General features: G+C 35.6%; 2 protein-coding genes across 2 annotated transcripts in view; both read left to right on the forward strand.

Annotated features, from left to right (window-relative positions):
• LOC309665279 (serine/threonine-protein kinase MRCK alpha-like) overlaps positions 1-9,853 on the forward strand; it is a 28,457-nt gene extending 18,604 nt beyond the window's left edge. Inside the window, exons 3-5 of the mRNA XM_082478914.1 lie at positions 5,522-5,605; positions 6,933-7,038; positions 8,630-9,853. Of these exons, the coding sequence (XP_082335040.1) occupies positions 5,522-5,605; positions 6,933-7,038; positions 8,630-8,904 (465 nt within the window). The 3' untranslated portion in view covers positions 8,905-9,853. The remainder of the gene's footprint in view (positions 1-5,521; positions 5,606-6,932; positions 7,039-8,629) is intronic.
• Positions 9,854-16,122: 6,269 nt separating this feature from the next.
• LOC309665278 (serine/threonine-protein kinase MRCK alpha-like) lies at positions 16,123-25,781 on the forward strand (the record flags this gene model as incomplete). Its single annotated transcript, XM_082478913.1, has 5 exons — positions 16,123-18,499; positions 20,123-20,339; positions 21,469-21,531; positions 24,307-24,903; positions 25,774-25,781. Exons 1-5 carry the CDS (start codon positions 18,482-18,484, stop codon positions 25,779-25,781), a joined length of 903 nt encoding a protein of 300 aa, XP_082335039.1. The 5' UTR covers positions 16,123-18,481.
• Positions 25,782-26,373: the final 592 nt, after the last annotated feature.

The raw sequence follows: 26,373 nt of genomic DNA on the forward strand, positions 1-26,373 counted from the left end.
AGGTACTTACCCCATTTCTCACCAAACTTGCAATTTATTTATATCTGTATGGACACATAGTATTTTTAATTTTATCCATGGCTTATAATCCATTATAGTCTTAATTTATTCTGGTGTTCAAATAGCTGTACAGCTCATCTGTATTTTCCCAGCCCTAGATTTAGCCATTTCTCCAAGGCACTCTGATTGCTTTTAGTGGAAAATGGTATTTAGAAGTCAATATCTGGGTGTTAGGTGTGTTTATTGCTATTGGGGTATCAGTATTCCAGAACTTTTTATTGGATAGAGATGGAGAAAAATATATTATATATCAGTCTCTCTATATGTATCTATTTATCATCTATTTGTCCATCTATCATCTCTACCTACCTAGCTGTCTACTTACTTACCTATAAAAACTATGAGTTCATACACATGTTCATACCTCTAATTTCAATCCAACGTTATAGGGTTCATTCTGGTTTTCTCTCTTTCCATATTTGTAGCTCCTTTCTGTGATGATAGTGAAAAACTTGCCTTTTATTATTCTCAATATGCTTATTATTTGAGTGACTCTATTCTCTGTGACCAATCTGCCATCTCTGCAGCTAACCCATCACTTCTCACACTACATGGGCTCTGCGTCCCCACCTTAAATTACCCTCCATGTGCATGCTCTTCTCACCTTGCTGGGCAATAGAGTTTTTAAAAACCAGTTTCCACTCTCACTTAGCAGCATGTAAGAGTTCTCATTTTGTTATACCCATGTCAACCGTTGCTGCTACTAGACATTTGAAATTTTGTAGTTCTGATGAAGTGGTGTCTTATTATTGCTTTCATTTTGTCATGCAGAGATTTTTAATTCTAATTACTAAAATTTATCAGTCTTTCCTTTTATTGCTTGAGCTTTTTAATTGTTTTCTAAGAAATCCATTTCTATAGTATCCCTCTGTCCCCAAAGGTTTGAAAAGATTTAAAGTTTTGCTTTTTTGCATTTAGGTCCTTAAATCACCAGGAAATTATATCTTTGTTTGCTATGAAGTAGGAATCTAACTTTTGCCACCCTGATACCATGAAAGTTAGTTGTCCAAGTACCATTCACTGACTAGTCTATCATTTCCCTAATAATTTGTAATGTCACTTCTGTCACATACGAGCTATTTTTAGTTAGTTACTTATTTGTTTTGTTGTAAAATATACATAACATAAAATTTTCTATTTATTCATTTTAAGTGTAGAGTTCAGTGGCATAAATTACGTTCACAATGTTCTGCAAACATCACCATTACAGTATTTATTTCTCAAACTTTTCCATCTCCCTGCACAGAAGTAAGTTTTATCCTCATTAAACAATAACTCGTCATTTCCCTTCCCTTCAGTCCATGGTAAACTCTGAAGTACTTTGTGTCTCTATGAATTTGCCTATTCTGTATATTTTATATAAGTAGAATCATACAATATTTGCCCCTTTTTGTCTGGCTAATTTCACTTACTATCTTCACATTTCATCTATGTTATAGCATGTGTCAGAATTTCAATCCTTTTTAAAGCAAAAGAATGGACAAGTAGATCAATGGAATATAATAAAGAGCCCAGAAGCATACAGTGGACCAAAGAGAGTCTCTTCAACAAATGATGCTGGAACAACTAGACATCCACATGCAAAAATATAAACCTAGACACAGACCTTACATTCTTTATAAAAATTAATTTGAAATTGATCATAAACATAAATATAAAATGCAAAACTACAACATAGGAGAAAATCTCATTGACCTTGAGATTGGTAATGAGTTCTTAAATATAAAACCAAAAGCATGATCCACTAAATTATTGATAAGCTGGACTTTATTAAAATTAAAAACCTCTGCTCTGCAAAAGACAATGTCAAGAGACTAAGAAGACTAGCCACAGACAGGGAGAAAATATTTGCAAAAGACAAATCTGATAAAGAACTATTATCCAAAACATACAAAGAACTCTTAAAACTCTACAATAAGAAAACAAACAATCCTGCAGTTTAGCACCTTGGTATTTACCCGAATGAAATGAAAACTTACCTCTACACAAAATCTTGTACGTGGATGTATATAGCCACTTTATTTATAATTGCCCAAACTTGGAAGCAACCAAGATGTCCTTCAGTAGGTGACTGGATAAATAAACTGTGATACGTCAAGACAATAGAATATTATTTAGTGATAAAAATAAATGAGTTATGGAGCCATGAAAAGACATAGGAATCTAAAGTGCATCTTACCAAGTGATAGTAGCCAATCTGAAAGGGCTACATACTGTATGATTCCAACTATATGACATTTTAGAAAAGGCAAAACTACATGCTGTAAAAAGATCATGTAGTTTCCAGGGGTTGGGGTTGAGGTGATGAACAGGCAGAGTAGAGAAGATTTTTATGAGAGTGAAACTATTCTGTATGGTGCCATAATGATAAACACATGTCATTATACATCTGTCCAAACCCATAGAATGTACAAGGCCAAGAGTAAACCCTAATGTAAACTATGGACTTCGTGTGATTACGATGTGTGTGTGTAGGTTCATCAAGTGTAACAAACGTACCACTATGCTGGGGGATTTTGATAAAGGGAGAGTTTATCCTTGTGTGGGGCAGGGGCTGTATGGGAAATATCTGTACTCTCCCCTCAATTTTGTTATGAACCCTAAAGTGTTCTAAAAAAATTAAGTCTCAGTAAAAAAGTCTATTTCCAGTTATTTATTGCTCTTATGTAGAAATATGATTAACTTTTGTGTTAATTTTGTGTCATGACTTTGTCAAATTCATTTAACAGTTCAAGATTTTCTTTTTCTTTGACATTACTAGGCATTTTCTATTCAGATAATTAATCATGTCATCTGCAAATAAGATAGTTTGATTTCTTGCTTTCTGATCTGTATGCCTATTATTCTTTTTCTTTTTTTTTAACATCTTTATTGGAGTATAATTGCTTTACACTGTTATGTTAGTTGCTGCTGTATAACAAAGTGAATCAGCTATACATATACATATATCCCCATATCTCTTCCCTCTTGCAGCTCCCTCCCTCTCACCCTCCCTATCCCACCCCTAGATGGCTTCACAGGACCAGATGGCTTCACAGGCAAATTCTATCAAACATTTCGAGAAGAGCTAACATGTATCCTTCTCAAACTCTTCCAAAATATAGCAGAGGGAGGAACACTCCCAAACTCATTCTATGAGGCCACCATCACTCGATACCAAAACCAGACAAAGATGTCACAAAGAAAGAAAACTACAGGTCAATATCACTGATGAACATAGATGCAAAAATCCTCAACAAAATACTAGCAAACAGAATCCAACAGCACATTAAAAAGATCATACACCATGATCAAGTGGGGTTTATCCCAGGAATGCAAGGATTCTTCAATATACACAAATCAATCAATGTGATAAACCATATTAACAAATTGAAGCAGAAAAACCATATGATCATCTCAATAGATGCAGAAAAAGCTTTTGACAAAATTCAATACCCATTTATGATAAAAACTCTCCAGAAAGTAGGCATAGAGGGAACTTACCTCAACATAATAAAGGCCATATATGACATACTCACAGCCAACATCATTCTCAATGGTGAAAACCTGAAACCATTTGCACTAAGATCAGGAAAAAGACAAGGTTGTCCAGTCTCACCACTATTATTCAACATAGCTTTGCATAGTTTTAGCCACAGCAATCAGAGAAGAAAAAGAAATAAAAGGAATCCAAATCAGAAAAGAAGACGTAAAGCTGTCCCTGTTTGCAGATGACATGATACTATACATAGAGAATCCTAAAGATGCTACCAGAAAACTACTAGAGCTAATCAATGAATTTGGTAAAGTAGCAGGATATAAAATTAATGCACAGAAATCTCTTGCATTCCGATACACTAATGATGAAAAATATGAAAGAGAAATTAACAAAACACTCCCATTTACCATTGCAACAAAAAGAATAAAATACCTAGGAATAAACCTACCTAAGGAGACAAAAGGCCTGTATGCAGAAAACTATAAGACACTGATGAAAGAAATTAAAGATGATACAAACAGATGGAGAGATATACCATGCTCTTGGATTGGAAAAATCAATACTGTGAAAATGACAATACTACCCAAAGCAATCTACAGATTCAGTGCAATCCCTATCAAGCTACCAATGGCATTTTTCACAGAACTAGAACAAAAAATTTCACAATTTGTATGGAAACACAGAAGACCCTGAATAGCTAAAGCAATCTTGAGAAAGGAAAACGGAGCTGGAGGAATCAGGCTCCTTGACTTTAGACTATACTGAAAAGCTACAGTAATCAAGACAGTATGGTACTGCTTATTATTTCTTATTCTGCCTGAATAGGAAAAGTGGTAGTGAACATCTTTACCTTGTTTCCATTCTTAGGGGAAAGCATTTGGTTTTTCATCATTAGTGGTAGTGCTTGCCTTAATTTCTTGTAAATGCCCTTCATCAGGTTAAGGAAGTCTCTTCTATTCCTAGCGTGTTGAGAGTTATCATGAATGGGTGTTGAATTTTGTCAAATACTTTTTCTGCATCAACTGATATGATAATTCCCCCCCCTTCGGACTGAAGATAGTCTCTTTTTAAATAAAATAAAATTAAATTGGAGCTAAGGCATCAATAAATTGCCTCATAGGAGGGATTCTTTATTATATTCATTCTATGAATCCATATGAAAAAGTCTATTTATTGGGATGCATACTAAAGAGACATTTTTTTCTTCATTACTTTGAAAATTTGGCATATGTTCTGAATCTCCTGCATTTACTATCAATTTCTTGTATTTTTTCTCCATTGTATTTGTCATTATTCAAGTCTATATACTTATATGCTCTGCTCAGCTGTGCAGCATCTTCACTTACAATCAAACCTTATTCCCCAGTAACATCTGTAAGCATCCAATTCTTTCCATTTCAAAACGTATTTTCTACTATTTCCTCGGAAAGAAAAATTTTATATCATATAGACAGCCAAATTTCATATGCTTTTGAAGTCTAATTTAAGAAATGTAATCTAAGTTACCTGCACCCATTTTTAGATTATTAGTATTCACAAAATCTTGCTGAAACCTCTATAATTGATTTTAATGTATTTCTACATATTTACAGCCATAAATCCCTTCTACATTTATAAGACAAGTAGTTCAAGAAATCTTTTGAAGATTCTGATCGTATATCTACTTAATGAAAGTATCTTTAAATACGTTTATGATTAATATTCTCCTTTTAATGTAGTCTACATGCACATGCTATGACACACATTTAAAAACAGCCAAATTGATATAAAGTATATGAAATATACATATATTTTGTTTGTAGAAATTGAAAGCATAGATTTAAATTACTTAAAATATATTTTCAGCTTTGTGAGAATTTTAGTTTTATTGTGTTTTTGTCTAACAAGTATTATTCTTTTGTCTTACTTGAGAAATAATTTAATTCTTATAATTTTGGTGACATAGGTAACTTGCCTATATTTATTATTGTCTCTTTGATTCAGATCACAGATTCTGCTCACCTTCCAGTTCACACACCAACGATAAAGAGAAAGGAATATCATAATAGAATCCTCTTTCCAACTCAGGTACTTGATTTAGTTATAAACTTAGCAGGTCCTTGAAAAATGAGAATAAGTTCTTTTTGGTCTCTAACCCCTCCCTCCCTCCCTCTCCCCTTCCCTCCCTCCCTTTCTCCTTTCCTCCCTTCTTTCTTTTCTTCCTTTTTTCTTGGAGACTTCTGGTTAAACATAGTAGATTCAAAAATGCCTACACTTTTGCTTTCTAATGAAACTTGTTAAACAGACTAAAGAGAGAGAGTAGACAAATAAGTCAACATAATTTTGAAAGATGGAAGAACCTGAGTGAGGGGTTAGGAGAGCTGAGAAATATGAATGTCAGGTGCTTAGAAATGACTTACCAAAAAGTCACAAGATAATTAATACTTTGGAAACCTAGAAGGATTCAGGGATTAGGGACACCAAGTCCTTTAGGAGGCAGAGGTGACATGTGGTGCTGAAAAGAGGGGAATAAATTGAAGATCTGAGAAAAAGCAGGTAGCCCCTGTACACACTCAGGGCCCATGGCAGGGACTGCAATCTGTCCATGTCACAAATCAGGAAACAGAGACAATGAAGGTGAGAAAATTTCCCAACTAGTATTTGGAGAAACTGGATTTTATTGTAATTTAGATATTGCTAATTTACGATAACAGTAATTTCAAGTCAAAGAGGCATGATACAGAAATGGAAAATCCATAGTGGATTGTCAAATTGTTGATAATTTTGTGAAGACATCTGCAGTTTTATTTGTTGGGGTTTCTACACCTAGAAAGTGTAATATGGCTTGCTTAATCGGAGTGTTCCAATTCCCGGAGCACATTATTTTTTTATTGATAATAGAAAATGAAACATAATTTTCTATAGAGAAAAAATTTAAAATTATTCTTTTTTTTCAAAGAAGGTAAAAAAAACATATTATTTTTGCTACCCCTCCCCAGTAAAAATATGTATACATAGGCAATTCTGACTCCATTCCTAGTTAAGGAATCATTTGAAGAATTTATCAATCTAGAATTTTTAAATGTTCAGGATATATTAGCTCAAATAAAGGCCAGGCTTTATTTATTTGGTTCCAAATAGTAGTAATGAACATTTGATCACCACTTAAATAATTCTCCTTCTTCTTCTCCTCCTCCTCCCGTCTCTTCTTGGTAATTTTTGGATCCTTTAATCAGTATTTTCCAACTATGAAGTAATTAAGGGCAAGAATCTTAAATGCTGGTAAGAAAAGGGGGAGCTGCTTTTCTTGGCATATATAATGATATTTTGGGCAGGGTGGGTTGAAGGAATCACCAGAATCACCTTTTCATAGTTATTTAACCATCGATGTATGTTTGGTCTCTTCATTTTGTAGCATAAGACCCACAGGTTTTTCCTCACGTCCTTTACCGTTCCCACCAAGTGTCACCAGTGCACATCTCTGATGGTGGGCTTGATAAGACAAGGCTGCACCTGTGAAGGTAAGACCCGAGGAAGGGACACATGGAGTCAGAGCCATAATACTTGTACCTAAGTGTTTTAGTCAACTCGGTGGTTTAGTCAGCTGCCATAACAAAGCACAGAGACTGGGTGGCTTCTAAACACAGTCATATATTCCTCACTGGCTGGAAGTCTGAGATCAGGGCACCAGTATGGTCCAGTTCTGGTGAGGACACTCTTCCAGGTTGCAGACTGCTGACTTCTTGCTGTGTCCTCATGTGGTGGAAGGGGCCAGGGAACTCTGTGGGGTCTCTTTTTTAAGTGCATTAATCCCATTCATGAGGGCTCCACCCCCATGACTTCCCAAAGTCTCCACCTCCAAATACCCTCACCTGGGGATTAGGATTTCAACATGTCAATTTTGAAGGAACACAAACACTCAGTCCACTGCATTTAGTTGGTAAGAAGAAATTTCGTTCTCTTTGAATTGTAGAAGCATGATGGTGAACTGATTACTTTACTAAAAATTCCTCTGAATCTGTTTCATATGAACGGGTGATCTTTGGGAGCATTTGGGGGGGACCTCTGCATTGTGCAGCTCCAAAGAGCCTCATGCCCTCATAGCCTGTGTGAACAGCACCCCAGGGAGGCATGCTGTGTAGCCTGTCCATGCAGGCAGGGCCACACTTATTAGGAAAATGTGTTTAATGAAATTTTGTTCTCTGTAGCATTAGTAGAGTATGAGGATGACATCCACCAGCTTATGTGACAGGAAAATGGAATTGGAATACTATCCTTGAGTTGTAATCCTTTTATTTTACTCAATGAATTTATTACAGTAGATATCGTTGAAAGAAAGAAATGTATTTTTTGGAAATATCAAACAGTGGATCACAGTGCTACACAGGCACCTCATACGTCATCCTAGGGAACAGACTCTGTACTCATTGGTTTCCCCAGCCAGTCCTGTCGAGTGTCCACTCAGGGACACACAGCGCTGAGCAGGACAACTTTCCTGCCCTCAGCATTGTGACAGTCAGAGATGCCTTAACCATAAATGTGTCCTAGCATATTAAAGAAAATAGGATTTTAAATGGGGAATTATGTGCCCATACAATTCTCCTAGGGCAGCAGAGGCAGGCTCTGAGCTGAGCTCCCAGGAGCATCTCCTGCTGCCAGCATTACTCAGTCTCTGCTGAGCCTGGGACAGCTCCACCTTTGTCGCAAGAAGATGGTGACTCTGGAAGCTGCCACCACTGCTGCAGCCCTCAGAACCTGCAACTTCTGCCAGAGTCAAGAAAGACCCTGTTGCTGCAGAGTTAACAGAGTTTCCATCAAATTCAGAAACCACCACTGCAGCTGTGACCTCACACTCCCTCTGTCAAGATCCAAGCCAGTAAAATGGATGTGCTACATCAGGCATCTCTCCCATCTTGACTCAACTCAAAGTCTTACAGAGAGTTATCTTATTAGTGGAGCTTACACCAGGTCCAAAACTTAGTTCCAAGGGAGTCTGGGAAATGTAGTTTTTAGCATTTCACCTCTACAGTAGTAGACAGAATTGCAATGGGGGTTGAGGGAGTCAAACCATCATATCCCCTACAATCATATCTCTTTATTTCCCTCAAAAAGCATGTGGGTTCTCATGTCACACAACCTGTGTAGAAAAAGCTCCAAAAACTTGTCCCGTGCCTTTTCATCAGAAGAAAGGTGCCTTCTGTCTAGACTCACAGAAAGGCATGGGAACAGCCTATGAAGGCCATGTCTGGGTAAGTGTCAATATTTTTGTTTCAGATGAAGTCTTAAAGAGTTTATTAATCACTTTTCACAATGTGTGCACAATATTTTTCAGAAATATTTATGATATGTTATATGATATTAATTATATGCAATTGAAAATCATCTGAAGAATATGATTTCAGAATAAAGTTTAAGTGTCCCCGATAGGATATTTTCAAATTTCCCAAAGTTTTCTGTTTAGACCTTACTTTGCAATGAACGAATGCTAAAATCCCTTCTAATGGTGTAAATTTGACTTCCGGTCAGTAATAATAAATTATGAAACTAAAAGTGAAAGAATCTTCTTCAGAAATATTTAAAATCTGAGTTGAATTTGAGGCTACCAAAATTGAATTTAATCTTAGGTAGAGGCAACGCTGTGACTAGTGTTAATGGAAATGGTATCGATCTTATTTTCACAACCTAAGAATTGTTTAGTCCTCAAAGGAATTATGTTATATAGTTCTGTTCCAATCTTTAACAAGTGGTAGATTTGTAACACATATTTTTTTCATTTTTATTATTTTAATTTTATATGTAATAATTGGGTAGTATTTGATGTTTCAGCTTGGATTGCTTTTATTTGTTTTTTGAAAAATAAAAACTAAAGACTCCAAAGAAAGCAGGGATGAAAAAAGGATGGCAGAGGGCATTGGCTGTAGTGTGTGACTTCAAACTCTTCCTGTATGATATGGATGAAGAAGACTCAAAACCCAATGTTGTAGTTAGTCAAGTGATCGACATGAGGTAAGCTTCAAAAGGGAGAGTATTTTTTATCAAAAAAATCTGGGAATAAAAATGGTTTCTGAAATTTTTAAAAATAGTGTTGTCATTTAACTTATGTTAAGTTTCTAATTTTCTCCATTGCCATGTGAACTTTAAAATAGAAGATTTCTGCCTGAAGTTTGCATCATTACCTCTTGGGTATGGATTATAATTGTGTAATATTTGTAATAGTTTTTTTATTTATTTTTTTAGTCAGAAGTTTATATTCTTATGTGTGTGTGTGTGTATGTGTGTGTGTAGCAGAAAAGGAAATACAACCTTAAAACCAGATGCTCTTTATATTGAGATATAATTCATATGTTATAAAATTCACCATTTAAAAATGGGCAACCCAGTGGTTTTTAGTATATTCACAAGGTTGTAAAACCATCACTACAATCTAATTTTAGAACATTTTCATCACACCAAAAAGAAACCTTTATTAGTTAGCAGTCGCTCTACATTCACCCCTTCCCCCAGCCCCAGCAACCATTAATCTGTTTCTATCTCTATGGATTTGCCTATTCTGAATTTTATATAAATGGAATCATACAACATGTGGAGTTTTGTAACTGGCTTCTTTCACTAAGCATAATGTTTCAAGACTCACCCATGTAGCATGTATCAATACTTCATTATTTTTCATGGCTGATGCCCTTTATCAGGTTGAGAAAACAGCCTTCTCCTCCTGGTTTGTTGAGTGTTTTTATCTGTAAGGGGTGTTGGATTTTGACAAATGCTTTTTTTGTGTCTATTGAGAAGATCACATGATTGTTTTCCCCTTAATTCTCATGATGTATTACATTAATTTTTACTTGTATATAGAACCAATCATACATTCCTGGGATAAATCCCACTTGGTCATGGTATCTAATCTTTTTAATAATATGTTGGATTGGGTTCAATAGAATTTTTGAAGATATTTGCATCTATATTAACACAGGATATTGGTCTATAGTTTTGTTGCCTTGTGATATTTTTGCCTGGTTTTGGTATTATGATAATACTGACCTCAGATTAAGTTGGAAAGTACTCTCTTCTCTTTTATTTTTGAAAGAGTTTGTGAAGGATTGGTATTAAATATGTTTGGTAGAATTCACTAGTGTGGTCATCTGGTCCTGGGGGTTCCTTTATGGGATATTTTTTGATTGCTAGTTCAATCTCTTTACTTGTTATAAGTCTATTGAGATTTTCTACATCTTCTTGAGTCAGCTTTAGTACCTTGTGTTTTTCTAGGAATGTTTCCATTTTCTTTAGATTATCTAATTTTGGGAGCATACACTTGTTCATAGTATTCCCTTTTATTTTCTGAAACGTCAGAAGTAATGTTCCCACTTTACTTCTGACTTTAGTAATTTGAGGTTTCTTTCATTTTTTCATGGTCAGTTTAGCTAAAAGTTTATCAATTTTTGTTGATCTTTTCAAAAAACCAACTTTTGGTTTTCTTGATTTTCTCTTATTTTTCTAGTCTCTGTTTTATTAATTTCCACTCTAAACTTTATTATTTCCTTCCTTCTGCTTGTTCTGAGTTTAGTTTGCTCTTCTTTTCCTAGTTTCTCAAGATGGAAAGTTAGGTTATATATTGATTTGAGATTTTCATTCAGTTATCCTTTCTGACCCCTTTTCTTTCTCCTCTCCTTCTGGGACTCCCATTATATATATTTTAGTATTCTTCATGGTGTCCCAAGGAACTCTGAGGTTTTATTAATTTTTCTTCATTCTTTTTTCTTTCTTTTCTTCAGACTGGATAATGTTAATTGACCTGTCTTCAAGTTCAGTGATTCTGCTTTCTGCCTGCTCAGTTCTGTTGTTGACCCCTTCTGGTGAATTCTTCGTTTCAGTTATTGTACTCCTCAACCTCTGAATTTCTGTTTGGTTCTTTTTTGTATTTTCTATATCCTTATTTATATTTCCTACTTGGTGAGACATCATTCTCATACTTTCATTTAGTTCTTTAGGCATGATTTCCTTTAGGTCTTCAAACATATTTAAAATAGCTGATTTAAATCTTTGTCTGGTAAATCCAACATCTGGGTTTCCTCGGAGATAGTTTCTATTGATTGCTTTTTTCCTGTGTATTGGTCATACTTTTATGCTTCCTTGCAAGTCATACAGTATATATTTTTTTAAACTGGACATTTCAAATAATACGATTGTCAGCTCTAGTTATCAAATTCTACTTCTTCTCCAGGATTTGTTATTGTTGTTTGTTGTAGTTGTTGTTTGTTTGTTCAGTGAATTTTTCAAGCTAATCTATAAAGTCTTTATTCTTAGTCATGTGTAGTTATTTGACGTCTCTACTTTGTTAGCTTAGTAGTTAGCTAATGATTTTGCAGAGATTTCTTTAAACATCTGGAACCAGTGAATCTCCCACACTTTGTTGAAGAGCTCTGTGTGCAAGTGGGGTCACTTCTTCAACACTCAGCCAGGCAGTTGACAACACGTTATACTTGTGCAAAGCCTCAAGAATATTGGAAGAGATAATGGCAGAAAACCTCCAAAATTTGATGAAAAACATTTATCTATGCATCCAATGTCAGCCAGAGGTGAGAACTTATGTCCTTCTCTGGTCTTTCCTGAGCATATGCATGACCCTAGGCATGTTCACAGTTCTATGCATGTGCATGATGCTCTAGATTCTTAGCAATATGTCAGACCTTTTCAAAACCCCTATGGATATCTCATTTTCTAACTTTTCCTTTTAAGAGTTTTGGTTAATCTATTATTTTGTCCAGCTGTTAAGCACTGCATAGGCAGCTATGCAGTTAAAATGCTTGCATGAAATAGTTTTTTATAAGTTCCCCTTGGGGAATAGACTTTTCCCTGGGAGACCTCTGAATCAAGCCTAATACTCCAGCTCCTTTCTCCTTCCTCCTCCTCTTTCCAGGTCCCTCAGGTGTCCAGTGGCTTCTAGGATGCACTGTAAATGCAGGCTGCCATTTTTCAAGGCTACTGAGGAGCTGGAAATGGAGCATGAGACTAGGGCGAGTTAAGCTACCACAAAGCTCATACTTCTTACCAAGATTCGGCTTTTTTTTACTTTTTTATTTTAAATAAATCCTCCTCAGATTGCCACAAACCTTGGTTAATTTATAGAGTTCTAAAAAAGTTGTTTCTGATGAATTTTGCTAGTTTTCGCATTTCTTTTATGAAGGAGAGAATCTTCAGAGATCCTTACTCTGCCATTGTTGCAAATGTCACTCCAGACACTCTTTAAGTGTTTAATAAAGAATATTGAATCGGTGAACTTATAGAAAGTGTATCCTTCGGGGAAAGGCAATATGCTCTCTGCTCCCCCTGATTCTTCTGCATCTTTTTGGCTCCTCTACACTTTTCTCTTAGTGTCTCTGAGCATCTGTCCTTGGCCTTCTTTTCTTCCTTCTCTGCACACTCCCTGGGTGGTCCCTTCACTTCCTGTGGCTCCAGGTAGTGAGACATTTATTCATAGTATTCCCTTATACTTCTTTTCCAGGTGTAACCTGCACTGTGATGGCTGTGTGCTTGCTCAGCCTGAACTTTCTCCTTATCACAGATTCTGTGGGTCTCTACATTCATCCTGTCTTATTTTGATTCCTTACTCACAAACTTTGTTTTGTATTCTTCACCTCAGCTAATGTCATCTTTGTCAGAAATTTGGTATTACCTTGAATAACTGATACAGGAAACTAGATAATCTTGAAGGTGACTTTAGAAAGTTACTCTTGATGTAGATTTTTAATAAGTTGGTTTGGGAGTGTGTGTGTTTGTGTGTGTGTGTGTGTGTGTGTGTGTGTGTGTTTCATTTTGGGGACAGGGAAAATTAAAGTGGTGCTGGAGCCAAGGAGTCCAGCTTACAATTGTCCATCCTTCAGATCAAATGAGTGTCTGCATTAAAGCGGTGGCTGCAGGAATTACAAAACAAGAGACAGGTGCAGGAAATATTACTAAAGTGACCTCGTGGGACATGGTGAGTGGCAGAAAAAGGAAGATGAAGAAAAGAGTTGCAATACCAGATGGTACTGAGGTTTTAAGTCATCAAGACTGAAAAACTGAGGGTCACATTGACAGCTGTAGGGGTATAATGGAGAATGGTAGCATTGAGGGAGAGAAATGAGTTTGTTTTAAGTGTTGGAGAAGCCAAAAATTATCAAGTGAGCAGAATCAAACAGACTTCTACTTTCAACCAAGACGGAGTAACAGGGGCCATATTTATATTTAACCTTCCCCATGAAATAACAAAAGAACTGATTTAAGGTTCTGGATATCAGACAATGAAGGGAAGTAAATGAGGTGAGCTCTATACTTGCCCCAGGTTACTGCCTTGTGAGAGTTTCCAGTATATAACACAGAAATTGGAATCCCAGGCAGACCCAGGTGAACTCCCTGAACTGAAGAGATGAAGCTGAGAGTCCAGAGAGACCCAGTAGCCAGAGTTCACAGGACAAAGTACAGAGCTAGAGAGGAGAGAGTGAGAGAGAGAGAGAGAGAGAGAGGGAGAGAGGGAGGGAGGGAGAGATTGAGAGCATGCACTAGCTCTGCATGGATCTACAGAGGATCTAGCTTGAGGATTCAGCAGATTACTGATCAGCACATGCATGTGAGGAAAACTACAAAATGTTAGCAAATCGAATCCAATATTACGTAAAAATTATATTGCATCTTGAGCAAGTGTAGTGTAGCTCAGGAAAGCTGGTTTATATTAAAAAATCAATGTATTTTACCATATCAAAGAATGAAAAAGATCATGTCAGTAGATACAGTAAACACATTTGACAAAATCATATATTCTTGATGAACACTTAGAAGGGAGCTTCTTCATCCTGATAAAGGGCATCTATGAAAATCCCACAGCTGACATCATAATTAGTGGCAAAAGACTCAATGCTTTCTCCCTAAGATCAGGAACAAGACAAAGATGTTTGATCTCACCACACTTATTTAACATTGTATTGGAAATCCAGGCCAGGGAAGAAATAGAAATAAAATACATCCGTGTTGGAAAGAAGGAAGCAAAATTATTCATAGACAAAATGAATATCTATGGAGAAAATTCAATGTAATCTACAAAGAAGCTATTAGAACTAATAAATGAATTCAGCAAGTTTGCAGGATGCTTGATCAATATATAAAATAAATTGCGTTTCTTTATACTCGCAACAAATAATCAGAAATCAAAATTAAATAAGTAATGCCATTTGCCATAGCATCAAAACATAGGGACTTCCCTGGTGGTCCAGTGGTAAAGAATCCGCTTTCCAATGCAGGGGACACGGGTTCCATCTCCGGTTGGGGAACTAAGATCCCACATGCGCTGGGGCAACTAAGCCTGCGAGCCCCAACTATTGAGCTTGTGCACCTCAATGAGAGAGCCTGTGTGCTGCAAACTACAGAGCCCATGTGCTCTGGAGCCCTTGCGCCACAACTAAGGAGAAGCCCACACACCACAACTAGAGAAGCCCAAGCACCACAACAAAGAGACCATGTGCTGTAACAAAAAGACCCCACATGCCTCAAGGACGATCCCATGTGCTGCAACTAAGACCTGGCGCAGCCAAAAATAATGAAAAAATAAATAAATAAGGAAAATAAATAAAATAAATAAATATTTAAAAAAATACTTAGAAATAAATCTGACAAAAGATGTGCAAGACTTGTACACTGAAAACTATAAAATATTGATGAAAGAAATTAACAAAGGTCGAAATAAATAGAGAGAGAGACTGTGTTCATGCATTGCAGAACTCAATATTTTAAAAATGTGATTGTTCTCAAAATTGGTCTATAGTTTTAACACAATCTTAATCAAAATCCCAGTAGGCTTCTTAATTCTTTTTGTAGAAATTGACAAGCCGATTCTAAAAGTCATAGGAAAATGCAAAAGAGTTAGAAGAGCCAAAACAGCTTTGAAAAAAAAAAAAAAACCTAGAAATATATATACAAATATATATAATATTTCTAATATACATATAAAATATATTTACATATATATTTTTAACATGCACATAAACTATACTTTCATATATAAAACATTTGTAACTATATTTCTGCATTTTCTGTTACTTTAATATATACAATATTTTCAACAAGTTGCAAAATCTAGCAACAAATGAAATTGGAATCTTAGATATCTATGTGTAAAAAAATCAACTTTGATTTATACTTTTTACAATATACAAAATTTAACTCAAAATAGACCATAGAACTAAATGTAAAACCTAAAACTATAAAGCACCTAGAAGTAAACATGGGAGAAAACATTTCTGATCTTGGATAAGGCAAATAGTTCTTAGATACAGCATAAAGCACAACAGGTAAAATTTAAAAACTGATAAATTGGACTTCATCAAAATTTAAAACTTCTGCTCCTTGAAATACATTGTCAAGAGAAGTAATAAGAGCTGCAGACTGGGGGCAAATCAAATATCTGGCAAAGGACTTATATCTAGAATATATAAAAATTCTTAAAACTTAATATTGGGTTGGCCAAAAGGTTCATTTGTTTTTTTCTCTAAGATGGCTCTAGTAGCACTAAGTTGTCTTTGACTTCATTCGAAACAGTTTTGTTAGATTGTATGTGACAGCTGTCATATCAACATGCATTAAAAAAAAACTTATCAAAATTGGTGGATTTTTGTGTAGCCTTTTTAATATTGAAGATGGAAGGAAAAAAGCAACATTTTCGGCCCATTATGCTTTATTATTTCAAGAAAGGTAAAAACACAACTGAAATGCAAAAAAAGATTTGTGCAGTGTATGGAGATGGTTCTGTGACTGATCAAACACGTCAAAAGTGGTTTGCGAAGTTTCGTGCTGGAGATTTCTTGCTGGCTGATGCTCCACGGTCGGGTAGACCAGTTGAAGTTGATAGCGATTAAATCGAGACATTAGTTGAGAACAATCAACGTTATGATTATGTGGGAGATAGCCGACATACTCAAAATATCCAAATCAAGTGTTGAAAATCATTTGCACCAGCTTGGCTATGTTAATGACTTTGATGTTTGGGTTCCACATAAGTTAAGTGAAAAAAACCTTCTTGACCATATTTCCGTGTGCGATTCTCTACTTAAACGTCATGAAAAAGTTCCATTTTTGCAACAAATTGTGATGGGCGATGACAAGTGGATACTGTACAACAATGTGGAATGGAAGAGATCGTGGGGCAAGAGAAATGAACCACCACCAAACCACACCAAAGTGTATATGGTGGGATTGGAAGGGAGTCCTCTATTATGAGCTCCTTCGGAAAACCAAAGGATTAATTCCAAGTGCTGCTCCCAATTAGACCAACTGAAAGCAGCACTCAACGAAAAGCGTCCAGAATTAGTCAACAGAAAATGCATAATCTTCCATCAGGATAACGCAAGGCTGCCTGCTTCTTTGATGACCAGGCAAAAACTGTTACAGCTTGGCTGGGCTGGGAAGTTCTGATTCATCCTCCGTATTCATCACACATTGCACCTTCGGATTTCCATTTATTTCGGTCTTTACAAAATTCTCTTAATGGAAAAAAGTTCAATTCCCTGGAAGACTGTAAAAGGCACCTGGAACAGTTCTTTGCTCAAAAAGATAAAAAGTTTTGGGAAGATGGAATTATGGAGTTGCCTGAAAAATGGCAGAAGGTAGTGGAAAAAAAGGGTGAATACATTGTACAATAAAGTTCTTGGTGAAAATGAAAAATGTGTCTTTTATTTTTATTTAAAAACCAAAGGCAATTTTTGGCCACCCCAATAATAAGAAAATAGCCCAATTTAAAAAAAATGTGCAAGGGATTTGAAAAGATACTTCAATAGAGAAGATACATATGTCAAATAAGCACATAACAGATACTTACATGCTCAACACCATTAATTATTAGGTAAATTCAAATAAAATAACCATGAGGTACCACTTCACATCATAAGAAAGACTAAAATTAAAAAAGATTATTTCAAGTATTGGGAGGATGTGGAGGACCTAGATCTCTCATATATTGCTTTGTAAATCATATAACCACTGTTAAAAAGAGTTTGGCAGTTTCATGAAAAGCTAAACACACACCTAATATATGATCTAGTCATTCTCCTCCTAGGTATTTCTACCAGAGAAAGCATATGTCCATAAAGACATACATGAACATTCATAGCAGCTTCATTTAAAATAGTCCCAAACTTGAAACAACCCGAATGCCCATTAATGGGTGAACAGATATGTTGTGGCATATCCATACAATGAAATATTACTCAACAATACATAGAAATGAAGTGTTCATCCATGTGGCAACATGAATGCATCACAAAATTGTTATGCTGAGAAAAAGCCAGACAAAAAGACCACATATTGTATATTTCATTTCTATAAAATGTTAGAAAATGCAAATTAATCTAGAGTGACAGGAAGCAGATCAGTGGGGGAGGAGGGAAGAGTGCTAAGGATGGGGGGTAGGGGTTACAAAGCTGTACAAGGAAACTTTTGGGGGTGATGGACATGTTCATTACCTACAATGTGGTGATGGTTTCACAGGTGTATACATAGATCAAAACTTACCTAATTGTTCACTTTAAAAACGTGCAGTTTATTATATGTCAAGTCTATCTTGGTAACATTTACAAAATATACAAATGAGCTGATCTGAGGGCACATGGCCCATATTCTAGGGACCATGGCTTTGGAGTCAGACAGGTGCTCCTTCCTAGTTCCCTGTGAATGGTGAGTCAGGGACAGCCCAGAGTTAACTTGCGTTTTCTGATAATATGCGACAGACCGGGTACTGCTGATACAATATTTTGACCACTGTCAGTTACTACAAAAAAGAATGTTAAAAATCAGGGAAATTAAAATTGAGGATTATGTTTATGTATTGTTTTACTCACTTTCCGGTGATTCTACTCACTCCCAGTGTCTTGTTTTTCCTTCAGGGATGGAGCGTTTTCTGTTAGTTCAGTCTGGCCCTCTGATTTTATTCCTGCAAGGAGAAAGGAAATGCCTCGTATGTTTAAGGTAAGCTTGCATACTGTCATTGGATCCCTTGTATGTTTTGTTTCATCCCTTTTTTGCCTGTTCCTAGGGGTCAGGGCTCCTTGGGTTACTGAAGGTACCTGGAGGTTGAGATTTTAGAAGTGCTGTGGGATAGTTTCCTCCCTCTCCCACTTGCCACAAGAAATTTAGCCCTTTATTCTTATTCAAAAATACTATAAATAGCTTTTTTGCAGGTGTCACATCTTTCATTCTACAGTTAAATCTGAGACTTAAGATACAAATGTTCCTGAGGGTGTCCATTCATTCCACACTAAGGTAACAGGACAGATCTAATTCATAGCTGAAAACAGGGGAAGCTTACAAAGCAGAATGGTACTGGGGTGGGGGGTGTGAAAGAAGAAGGAAAAAACAGTAACAGAGGAAGAGAGACCATATACTTCCGGATCAGACATAGAGGAAGGTCGTCGATTCATGGACCTACAGTAGCATGAATGTGCAACTTCTAAAACTAGAGGTACTTTGTACAATAAGTCTCCTCTGAGGCAACATTTTGAAGTCATAATTCAGATTCAAACCAAGAGTACAAAATGGAAAAATTGGGGAAAGATGTTGTTTTGCAAACTCTAAAAAATAGACACTCTGCTCTTTAAAATTCATGTAAAAAATAAAAGTGATTCTGGAATGGATTAAATAAAGTGACAGCGAAAGCAAAGGACTGTTATCCCCTCGAGACCCATATGGTTACAGTCAACCTAGGAATCTTGGTTTAACAAAGGCCAGACAGGAGTATTCTTAGTTCCTTAGTGCAAAGATAGACATCTATTTAGACTGTACCCAACCACCAAGAGACTACAAAGACCTGGCCATTTGGAACTGACTTACAGTGGGAATTTATGATGTCACTGTTGCTAACTTCATGCTCACAAAAGAAAGTTTTATATATTAGAGTTCTGCTAGCTTAATTATATACCTTAAATTTTAAATCTGATTTGCCATTTACTAGTATAATGTAAGTTATAGGCATGTAGCAACCAGGAAAACATGTGTTTTTGAATATTTCTAACTTAACAACAAAAAACTCCTGAACATTCCGTAATATCACAATTGATTATGATGATTGCCACTGTAAAACACATTGCCGTTTCAGAGATAATCTAAAGATGCAAAGCTGTGTGTTAGAATTAAAGCAATAGGGAGACTCAGAGTGGAGGTTCTGGCATCAGACTGCCTGCATTCTACCCTGCTGTGCTCCTGTCCTCTCACTGATAAAATGGAGAGAATAGCAGTAACTACGCACTGAGGTTTCTGTGAGGATTTAATCAATTAACACATGTCAATTTCTTAGAGCAGTTCCTGGTACAGAGTCAGCATTCAATAAATGGTAGCTATTTTCATTTGATGAAGTACAAGATTTTAGGTAGTCAGAGAACACTGGTGGTTTTATGAGGATCAAAATAGAAGTGATTCTGACACTTTGCTTTTGGCCTGCTTCTGATACTCACGTCATCTATTTTACTACGAGGAAGAGGGTAATGTTATTTAACATTTCGTTCAACAATGGTGAGTTTTATGAAAAATGCTAGACAGGCTGGCATAAAGAATGTTTGCGTTCTTATAACCTAGATATTCCTTAAATCATTCTAGGTCACAGCTTCCCAGCTCTCAGCACCTAGTAATAGATATTCAATCCCAATCTTAGCAGATAGCGAGAATGAGAAGAGTGAGTGGGTGAGCGTGCTGAGTGAATTGCACAAAATATTGAGAAAAAGTCATTCCAGAGACCGCTCAGTCTATGTTCTGAAAGAGGCTTATGACAACAATCTACCCCTGATCAAAACCACCCAGACAGCTGCAATCATAGGTATGGATTTACAACATTTATCCCGCTAGGTTCCTACCTTTCACCACAGTCCCAATGTTGAAATCTGAAAACCTTAACTTTATCCACAATTCATCTGTCAGCAAAACCTGAGTGAATGAGGCTTACCCGGAGGTGGAGGGTTGTCTTTCCACTTCTATCCCACAGCTACTCATCAGATTCTCTGCAAAAGTATACTTGATTATATGATGGCTCCCCAGGCCCTGCCTAAAAAGGTGTTTCTTTAATCTACCTTTCAAATCTTTTCAATCTACCTTTTCAAGTCTGAAAAATTATGAGCTCCCAAACACATCTGGCCCCAAACACATAAGGGGTGTGACCTTGTGTGTAACTGTGAACTACCTACCTTAAGGGCAGAGACTGTCTTTCAAATCCCAACGCCCAATACTCAATAAATAAGTGAAAATCAAGTGAATCAATGAATGAAATGCTAAGATCAATACTGAAAGTTTTATCAATAGACAAGAATACCTGCATTTTTTAAACAGCATTTCTTCTGCATTAGATACTGGTGACAATAGAGCCACTTAGCTATTTCCTCCTGGGGGTCACGGAGCTAGTTACTAAACTTCATGTGTTAAATGCAGATAATTCCAGTTTTTCAGTTATGGAGAGAATTAAATGAGCTTATATATGTAATATCTGTGCTTTGTATTCAAACCTTCACGTAATGTGCTATCTTTGCACTTTTTTAGTTCTTACTCTGTTGTGACATACCTCCCTATGCTGTTTTAGCTCAGGCCAAGGTCACCAAATTATTTTATAAAATTTTTTCATTCATGAAACATCACTTATTTATAGCAAATTTGACAGTTTATCATTACTTGAATATTATACTTTCTCTAAGTATTCATAAAGATTACTTTGTAAAATGATCTTTCTGCTGAGAAAAGTAATGTTTTATTATGCTTATTTCTGTAATGTGAAAGAAAAATCCTAGTGCCAATTATTTATTTTTATGTTTCTTTTCACTGTAGTATTGCTAAATATATACTTAATTTGACTTCTAAACTTTTTCAACATTGATAAACTTGTCCAGTTTATCTTATTAGCTTCACTTAATGTTTACCCCCAAAAATACTTGATATTTTAATTTATGTGTCAAATATAGATCACAAAAGAATCGCTCTGGGAAATGAAGAAGGGTTATTTGTTGTCCACGTTACCATAGATGGTAAGGAGAGTATTTACTGTTCTGGAATAACTTTAAACTCTAATAGTAATAATATCAGGTTCTTCTCTTCTTTTCTGTAAAAGAAATTTTCCACATCTGGGTCGATGTGTTTTCAAGTCAACTGATGACTTTTCTACTTTCAGAGATCCATAATCTTCCAGAGTCCAAATATCTTTTTAAAAAAAATTTTATTGGAGTATAGTTGATTTACAATGTTGTGTTAGTTTCAGGTGTACAGCAAAGTGATTCAGTTATACATATACATGTACTCATTCTTTTTCAGATTCTTTACCCATATAGGTTATTACAGAAGATTGAGTAGAGCTCCCTGTGCTATACAGTAGGTCCTTCTTGGTTATCTATTTTATATATAGTAGTGTGTCCAACTATCTTCACAAGTGATTTTATCTAATAAGTGCACTGTAAGAACTTAGTTTACCATCTTCAAGTTGGTGCATGAAAGGAAACACTTCTGCTTGAATCCCCCTCCCCCATTAGTACATTGACACCACAAAGAGTAACAACATAAAGTGAATACTTCCCAGATAAGACCGCAGAGTTCTCTGTTTCTGTTTCATTTGTTTTTGTTTGGCTCTCATGGTTGTTTGAGGGAGAAATGGGGGAGTAGATGAAATGAAGAGGAGTCATTGTAATATAGATGTTCTCTTGAATGTCTTGCACTCTAATGATAAGTTAGTTAAAGGAGAACCTGCATTTGAAGGGCATTAGCTAGTCTCCATTGAAGGCTTCCCATGCTGTGTGGGTGACCCAGTCCTGGCGAGGAGACCCATGAAAGGTCCACCAGGTGCCAGCATAAGAGCAGGGACTTGTCTCTTTTTGTTCAGCACTGTATCCTATGCACTTAAACAGTGCCTGGCACATAGTAGTCAATCAACAAATATTTGTGTAATAAAGGAATCAATTTAGTGCCAGAAAAAAAAGGACAGTCTTTTTTCCCTAAAGAAGCAGTATATTGGGAATTCCCTGGTGGTCCAGTGGTTAGGACTCGGCACTTTCATTGCCGGGGCCCTGGATTTGATCCCTGTTCAGATCTAGATCCTGCAAGCTGCATGGCAAGGCCAAAAAAAAAAAAAAAAAGAAAAAGCAGTATATTTCCACTTGTCAGACATTGAGGGTGTTCGCCTTGCTGTCTGGAATCTCAGGACTGAGTTTAGTGCTTTATTATGCTAATTTTATGTTTAAGGTAATTATGTTATCTATGGAATAATTATCTTTTTTTTTTTTAACCTATATAATTTTTGATCTCTTATCCTCTTCCTATCCCTTTTTGGTCCTTCTCAAACCTACCCTTTGAGTTTATGTCTGTGATTTTATTAGAACCTGATTTAAATCCATTGGAGTAAAAATCGGAAAGAATTTTAAAATAGGAAAACATTCTTCTGCACAGCAAAGGAAACCATCAACAAAAGGAAAAGGCAACCTATCGAATGGGAAAGAATATTTGCAAATCATAGCTGATAAGGGGTTAATATCCAAAATATATAAAAACTCATAAAACTCAATAGCAAAAAACCTAAGCAATCTGATTAAAAGATGGACAGAGGATCTGAATAGATATTTTCCCAAAGAAGACATACAGATAGCCAACAGATACATGAAAGGTGCTCAAGATCACTAGGGGAATGCAAATCAAAGCCACAATAAGATATCACCTCATACCTGTTAGAATAGCTATTATTAAAAAGCCAAGAAATAATGTGTTGGTGAGGATGTGGAGAAAAGAGAACGCTTGTTCACTGTTGATGGGAATGTATATTGTTGCGGCCACATGGAAAACAGTATTGAAGTTCCTCAGAAATGAAAAATAGAGCTACCATATGATCCAGCAATTCCACTTATGGATATTTATTCGAATAAAACAAAAACACTATCTTGAAAAGATATCGCACCTCCATGTTCCTTGCAGCATTATTTGTAATAGTCAAGATATGGAAACAACCTAAGTGTCTACCAATGGATGAATGGGTAAAGATGTGAGATATATATACATACATACATATATATATATATATATATATATATATATATATATATATATATATAATTCAGCCATGAAAAAGAAAGAAATCTTCCCATTTACAACAACATGAATGGACTTCGAGGTTGTTACTCTAAGTGAAAGAAGTCAGACAGAGAAAGACAAATACCATATGATCTCACTTACATGTGGAATCTAAACAAACACGTTCATAGATACAGAAAACAATCTGTGGTTGCCAGAGGTGGGGGTAATGGGCAAAATGGGTGAAGGGGTTTTAAAGGTATAAAGTTCCAATCATAAAATAAATAAGTCCTTGGTATGTCATGTACAGAAACATGATCATAGTTAATAATACTATATTGTGTATTTGAAAGTTGCTAAGAGAATAGATCTTAAAAATTTTTATTACAAGAAAAAATTGTAATTATCTACAGTGTTGGATGTTAACTAGATTTATTGTGGTGACAATTTCTCAATACACACAAATATTGAATCATTATGTTGTACACCTGAAGCTAGTATAATGTTATATGTCAAATATACCTCAATAAAGAAAATAAAAAAATAAGAAAACATTGCTATTTGAAGGTGACTTGCTGTTTTATTTGTAGAGAAATTACTCAAATTAATGACACTAAGAAGATTTATCAGATCATTTTTATTGGGAAAAATTTCTTAATTGCTTATGAGTAAAATTTGGAGAACAGTTGAAATAAGTAAACAGAAGTTATTATGAATTTTAAAATGACTTACAAATATGCTTATTTGTGTAGAAATTATTCGCATTGGCTACATGAAGAAGATTCACCAGATTGAGCTTATCCCCCATGGCCAGATGGTTGCAGTGATCTCAGGACGAAGTCACCATGTGCAGCTGTTTCCCATGTCAGCTTTGGATGGACGAAAGACTGATATTCACAAGCTGGCAGAAACCAAAGGGTGCCAGACCGTGACTTCTGGAACAGTGTGCCAAGGGGCCCATACATGCCTCTGTGTGGCTAGGAAAAGCCAAATCTTCTGTTACAAGCTGTTTCAGAGCAAGAAAATTTCTCACAGAAAATTTAAAGAGCTCCAAATCCCAACCAATGTCCAGTGGATGGGCATCTTCAGCGAACAGCTCTGTGTAGGATTCCAATCAGGATTCCTGAGATACCCCTTGAGGAGAGAAGGAATTCCATACAGGATGCTGCACTCCCATGACCCTACACTGTCATTTATTGCACATCAACCAGTGGATGCTCTCTGTGCAATTGAGATCTCTAGTATTGAGTATCTGTTATGTTTTAAGAGCATTGGAATTTACACTGACAGCAGGGGCCTCAGATCTAGGCCAGCTGAGCTGATGTGGCCAGCAACTCCAAGTTACTGCTGTAAGGCTATCTTACAATTTATTTCCTTGTCTCTCTGTACATTTCCAACCTTGTTATTACAATTCTATATCATATGACTAAATATTGTTAATGACGGTTTTATTTTTGAAAACTACATCACTGAAGAATTTTCCTAAGTTGTCTATGTCTTTTTAAGTAGAATAGCTCTAAAGAAGTTATATCTAAGTCATACATGTGAAATAACTTAGCCTTTAATTTATACTATATTCATAGGATAATTTACCTTGAATATATTCTTAATCCAGGTTGTTGCTTTTTGTAAGCTCCTAAGTAGATATCTTCATGGTCACTGAAAACCACATAAGCATTAATTAACCATAAGAAATAGTTACTAAGTAGATTACTTTTTGCCTTTTAGATTTAGCTTATGTAAAGTCTACATAGAATGTTCCTAAATAATTTTAGCCTATTTGATATTTCATTGATGCAGGCCATCATTTTATAAATTTAATATAGCATTTTTTATTCACTTAGAGAATAGTAATTGAGCACTTAATATGAACTTACTATGCTAAAAGTTAAGGGCACAATATTAAACATGGTGAAATAGTCTGTATCTTTATTGAGATTATAATCATGATATGAGATCAATAATTAAGCAAGTGCTGTGATAGGGGAGTACAGTATTCTACAGGAGCACGTACGAGGGACACAATCTAAACTGGTGAGTCTGGAAAGGCCAGCTAAAAAAGCGAGAAGCGTTTTTTTCTTTCAGCACTTAAAAAATGTCATTCTATTTTCTTCTGGTATCCATTGTTTCCAGTGAGAAATCAACCATTTTTATTGTTGTTCCCTCTGTCTTTTCTATTTGGCAGACATTAAGATTTTCTCATTATCTTTGGTTTTCAGCAATTTGACTGTGATATGCTTACATGTGATTTTCTTTGTATATATTCTGCTGGGGATTTTCAGGACTTTTTGGATCTGAAGATTGATATCTTTCATTAATTTTGGAAAATTTTTAGGCATTATATTTTCTAAAAATTTTTTTAACCTATTTTCTCTTTTCTGGAGATCCAATTACATGTATATTAGACCTCTTGACTTTGTTCCACAAATCGTTGAGGCTCTGTTTTTTAAAAATCTTTTTTTCCTTCTCTACTTCAGTTTAGATAATTTATATTGATTGTATCTTCAGTTTCACCGATCTTTTACCCCTGGTTTGTCCAGGGATTTTTAAGCATTTCAGGTATTATATTCCTCTGTTCTATAATTTCAAGTATTTTTTTGAAATTTCCATTTCTTTGCTGGATTTCTCCTCTCTGCCAATTTGTTTATATTTTTTCACAGTCTTAAACTATTTATATAATTATTTATAATTATTCCAACATATGGCCTCTATGGGTCTGCTTCTACTGAATTTTTTTTTTTTTGATTAAAGCTGTTATTTTCCTGCTTTTTTACAAGTCTTATTATTTTTTTATCTTTGCTGGACATTATGAATGCTAT

Source organism: Balaenoptera physalus (genome assembly GCF_965194825.1).
Source record: "Balaenoptera physalus genome assembly, contig: SUPER_7_unloc_3, whole genome shotgun sequence".
Classification (NCBI taxonomy): domain Eukaryota; kingdom Metazoa; phylum Chordata; class Mammalia; order Artiodactyla; family Balaenopteridae; genus Balaenoptera; species Balaenoptera physalus.